General features: G+C 34.8%; 1 protein-coding gene across 1 annotated transcript in view; it reads right to left on the bottom strand.

Moving 5' to 3' along the window:
• Positions 1–3,535, bottom strand: part of LOC106463553 (solute carrier family 35 member F2-like) — a 137,881-nt gene extending 134,346 nt beyond the window's left edge. The window contains exon 1 of the mRNA XM_022391620.1: positions 3,356–3,535. Coding sequence (XP_022247328.1) covers positions 3,356–3,535 — 180 coding nt within the window. The remainder of the gene's footprint in view (positions 1–3,355) is intronic.
• Between the last annotated feature and the right edge of the window lie 1,861 nt (positions 3,536–5,396).

Here is a 5,396-nt window from a genome sequence, read left to right as displayed (position 1 = left end):
GGAATATTTATAAGTTTCGAACATGACAAATCGTCTAACTTCAGTAGATTCTCATCCGACATTACTATTTTTACGAAAACATTACCTAACTTCAACGGTGAAAACCTAGCATGTGAGGCAAGGAGACAAAGCTAGCTAGCTTTCCGGCGAATCGTACTTACATCAACTTGTAATTAACTCGCTCATTGTAAGCCCTCGATAAGATATCAAAGAAGTTCCAGGCTAAAAAGAAGACTTTGTATTGTTTGTGAGTTTGTGAAACGTTTGTTTATAAATCATTGTTTGTAATGAATATTTGTAATAACTGTTATTGGAAATAGTATTGATGTGTGTATATTAAAACATATTTGTATTAAAAACGAAGATGGTGTGTATCAATCTTGTTGGCAAATATCGTAAATTGACTAAAATATCGGCATATATTTAAATACTAAATCCAAAGTACAATTTAACTACTAAATTTAAATTATCAGTTAACTCGGCTTCTGACCATTTGAAATTCTAATACCTAACACACATAAATTCTGAAAAATAAGAAATATAAAAGAGCCTTTCTACATCAACACGATGAACCCATAGCGAAATAGTGACTTAGGCTTGGAAATCATCATTTTGTGGCTAACAGTGGTTAACTCATCACTCGTTTCACTCAAAACTTGTCACAAGAACCGCCAGCCAATCCCGTCACATTTCTTTCAATTCTCCCCACAAGTACCATATAAACCCCTGCAAAACTAGTGGAAGCTGATCTGAAGATGAAAAATGGAAGTTTTCCAAAACATTGGCCTTTCTACATGAGCTACTTACCTTCGTAAATTAGTCTTCCAACATTTTTTCTACAGATGCTACTTTCAAGCAAACGGCCAACAATATTAACAAAAAACTTAATTGGAATTCTTCAGCCTATTAGTATATCAATGTTTCTAGTAATTATGAACAGTCAAAACTGATCCTCAATGTTTTAGGATCTTTTGTGAGGACATTAGCTCTCCTGACTATATTTATCTGACATGTTTTTTGCGCCTTGCACTGTAGAAGTTTTGCCATTTCTCACTATATAGATTGTCTCACTATTGTACATTGCTCAATATCTCAGTGATTTATCAATCTAATGTAAATCTTAAATCAATCAGTTATTAACCTTAAATGTTCCATAATTGTGTAACTAAATAAACTGCGATGATTCTGCTGTGAATTGCTGCTTAACAGCTTCAAAAGCAAGAAATGCTACTTCCTTTCAGCCATTGAGGTTTACATCAACTTATCATCATAACTGCTGATCAAAAATTGAATCATAGCCATAATAAACTGAAGATTAAGATCATCTTGATTGATCATCGGAATAGTCAAATGGCTCATGTACTTGTATTTTGTCATTTGATTCCTCATGGTCTGACAGATTTCTACCCTCAGTATTTTCTCTGATCATATGAGGTGAGGCTGATAAACACGGTAATCTAATTATCTGAATCCAGTTATCTACCATTAAATTTCCTGATCAGCCAGGTTTCAAGAGGTTCATCAGAGACAGTGACACTACATTTAATAATTTACTAATTCCCTTGACATATAATATGTAGATTAATTCAACCGAAACATTGTCACAGACTGAAGTTTACTTTCTACTACTGTTTTTTGTAACATCTCTTCTGACATACATTTTCTAACTTTTGTATCAACTATTGTATTAATAGGTTAGCAAGATATACATGCTGCTATCTTGGGTAGTGTTGTGCAACAAAGTGTACTCCTGCAGTATCATTATCCACAGTATCATTATCCAATGCACAGTCGTACTTACCTAGTAAGGAACTTTCCCAATTTTAATTTTAAGCCTGCATTTTTAAGTGTTGTTGAAAAACAGTTATTCGTTTCTCAATGAAGGGCTGAAATTTTCAATCAAAACATAAAACCTCATTCTCATAGATAAGACATATCTACCTTTATATTTATTCATGTGTAAGCTCCATCATCCTCTTGAAAGTGTATTAATTGACAGTATAATAGATTCATTTTCGAAAGCTAAAGGCAATGATGTGTTTACGTTTATTATACAGCTAAACCTTGCCAGTAGCCAAAAGTCAAACGTAGCTTATTGAACAAAAAGATGCCTTCAAAAACACGACTATGCATTTATCCATTTACACTAAAAATTGAAAGTGCCAGATCACTTTCTGAAGATTTTACTATTTTCTCCATTATTTCTGCTTGATTTCGGATTTCGCAAAATCTTGGTGTTCCAGAGTAGCCTCTATCTTTTTGTTTTATTGCCCGTGTAGATATTAAGCATACTAATCCCAGGCTCTACCTGATTGATAGTAGGTAGTTGTTTTCTGCAGAACTACAGAATAACTGTTCCATAAGTGAAAATGCCTAACATCTTCAGCAGAAAACTCCTCAGATGCCAATACCCAAACTAAGATTGACAGTGCTAAGACGTAGCTGGAGACACACCTATCTAGTCATATTTAGTTCGTCACTCTTTGCTAGACTGAAGTTTGTGTCAGCTGGCTTTGTTAAGACTCTTCGACTCTTATCAGGGTTAAGATCCCAGTTTCTTCAATGTTCACTGGAAACCCAACCTGATATCCGTGTACTGTATCATTATAGGCATATGCCGTGTGCCAAACATACATGGTTGTTTAAACCAAGCATTATAGCTTTGAGTGCAAGCTTCCTGCCATACGTGCCCAAGCTACTGGTTAAAATAAACTTAATTCTACTAATCTGAACTAACCAGAGAAGTTGTGTCCATACTGTGTCATTAGCACTTCTGCATCTTACAACATGACACAGACAATCTTCTAGCCATTGATCTGATAAGCTACAGTTAAAACAGGGACTCCATTCATCGTGTTCTAGGTATCTTCTTGAGAGCCACTCTTGCTGCAGATGTGTTGCCATTGCAATTATAACTAATTGTCCCACAGGGCAGTATAGTGGCTGCATTACAACACCCTACATCATGTACAATAGTGGACATGTCAAAAGTGCTTTGATTGAGCAGTATCTCTGTAAAATCTCATCAGTATCAGCAGATGATTTTACAAGAATTATTACACGTACAATCTTCATTGAACTTGTGCCAAAATCTTCATGGAACCCACACCTTTTAGCTTTGAGATCTATCATCAGTAAAAACCATGCCTCACTCATCATGTTTTTTCTCACCCAAGTACTCTGGAACATGTAACAATGATCCAATCAACCTCAGCATCAGATATTGATTGCACTGCCTGAATCTAAGTCCAACCATTTTAGTAGGAAACATGTCTAAAGCACATTAGAAAACATTCCAGATGATTTTTTTTTGTTGTCCTTTCAAACACTGATGAGTTAATCTCCTTCACTTCACCACCATTGTAAATTGTGGACCAAGAAAGTTGCTACTGCCAGCACCTCCACCACTACGTAGCTGAAATACTGAAAGCACTCGAGTGAGGCCCTCTGGAAGCTCTTGCCCACGTTCCCCTTCAACTGCATTTTTCTCCTTTCCACTGTACATTCTGCACAGCCTCAGAAAGTACCCTTCCATGATCACGATTTGAAATTTCTTTAACTATTATGTAAGTCAAACACGACTTATACATGCATATACATATATAATCTAAGGACATCAATGGACCTGTTAGTCCATCTAGGCCATATCATCCACTAAGCTTTGAAGTTAAAATAACATACTCAGTGCCAGCCCTTATATTTCAAATATTTATCAAGTCATACTTTTAAATCTCTTTAAGTTGGCTGCATCCATCACATCTGAAGAAAACCCATTCCTATGAGAAAAATAAAGCTATATTATTTGTAGATTACCTGCCAACATGTATTTTGTGTCTCCTATTTCTACCATTCCTACCATTAAATATAAAAAGATGATGCATCAACGCTATTAATTCCCTTAACAATCTTTAACATCTCAATCAGATCCTATCTAACTCTTCTTTTTTTTCAAGAGAAAACAATTTCACAGCTTTTAACCAGTCTTCAAATTGCAACCTTTCTATCCCAGGTATCATCCTAGTAGCCCTCTTCTGAACCCTTTTCATAACTTCAATATTTTGCTTAAGGTAAGGAGCCCAAAGAATGGACACAACACTCCAAATATGGCCTAATCCATGACCTGTACAATGAAAGTAAGGTTGGGCAAAACGTAGTGTTGCAGGATGACAATGTCACTGCCCACAATGTGCATGGTGTACAGGATTATCTCGACCAGGTGGACGTTACAAGATTTTCCTGGCTAGCAAAGTTTCCAGATTGTAATTCCATTGAGAATTATTGGGTAGAACTAAGCCGGAAAATTGCTAACCACGACCCTATACGAGCTATTGTTGCTGAGTTGCAGCGGCTTTTAGTGACAACTTGGGATGAAATCACAGCGGATTAGATCAATAACATACATCATCGACAGCATGCCACGTCGCCTTGCGGTGGTTATTAGAGTACGAGGAGGACTAACCAAGTACTGAATGTTTAATATGAACTGATATAATGTTACAAACGCTATTTATAATAATTTGATGTTATATTTTGTCGTTATATATGTTTTGATGTGATAATTGAAATGCTAAATTACACATCTTTCTACAGGTGTCTGATAAAATTGTTTGCTGTTCTAATAAATACTTCATAATGTCCATAGAACTTATCTCATTATATAAATTACAATGTATATATTTAATATAACACGCATTTCTCAGTTCGACAGTGCGAAATGTATTTGTATTCCATCTTAATAATAATGATCTTATTTGTTACAAAATATGCAAACATTTTGGCCAAGACTGTATTTGTATTTCGATTTCCTAATTTTCAGTTTGGTCAACTCTCTTCACTCTTTTATAATTCTATAAATCTCCCATCATAACAGTCAATGTAAACTCCTTTTATATATATAGTGCCTTTCTTGAAACTTATCCTTTATACCCTCTGTGAACCATCCTGGGTTTGACTTGCAACCACACTTTTTTCTATAGGCATCATGCCTTTTATGATTATTTCAAAATTTATTTTAAAAATGTTTTCACATTTAGTCAGTATCTCCAATTAATTCAGTTGTCCAACTCGCAACAGCAAATTTTTGTCTCATCCTTTAAAATTTGCTTTTGTTTTTAATTTGGAAGTAAAATGCCATTATTCCTTATCTCCACATACGTGTACATCAAAACATCAAACCTAAGTGAGTAATGATCACTTTCACCTAGATGTTCCACAATCTCCACTCTATTAATCATTTCTACATTAGAAGTTAATAATAAATCTAAAATAGCGTTGTTCTCAGTAGATTACCTTAACATTTTCTAAAAACCTGTATCTCTCATTATCAAACTTTAATTTTTCCCAATCTATATGCCTGAAATTAAAATTCCTTATAAACATGTCTTATATAACAGCTG

This window comes from Limulus polyphemus, unplaced genomic scaffold (assembly GCF_000517525.1).
Source record: "Limulus polyphemus unplaced genomic scaffold, Limulus_polyphemus-2.1.2 Scaffold54, whole genome shotgun sequence".
Taxonomy (NCBI): Eukaryota; Metazoa; Arthropoda; class Merostomata; order Xiphosura; family Limulidae; genus Limulus; species Limulus polyphemus.
The sequence above is the reverse complement of the archived record's forward strand: the minus strand, read 5'-3'. Positions and strand labels throughout refer to the sequence as shown.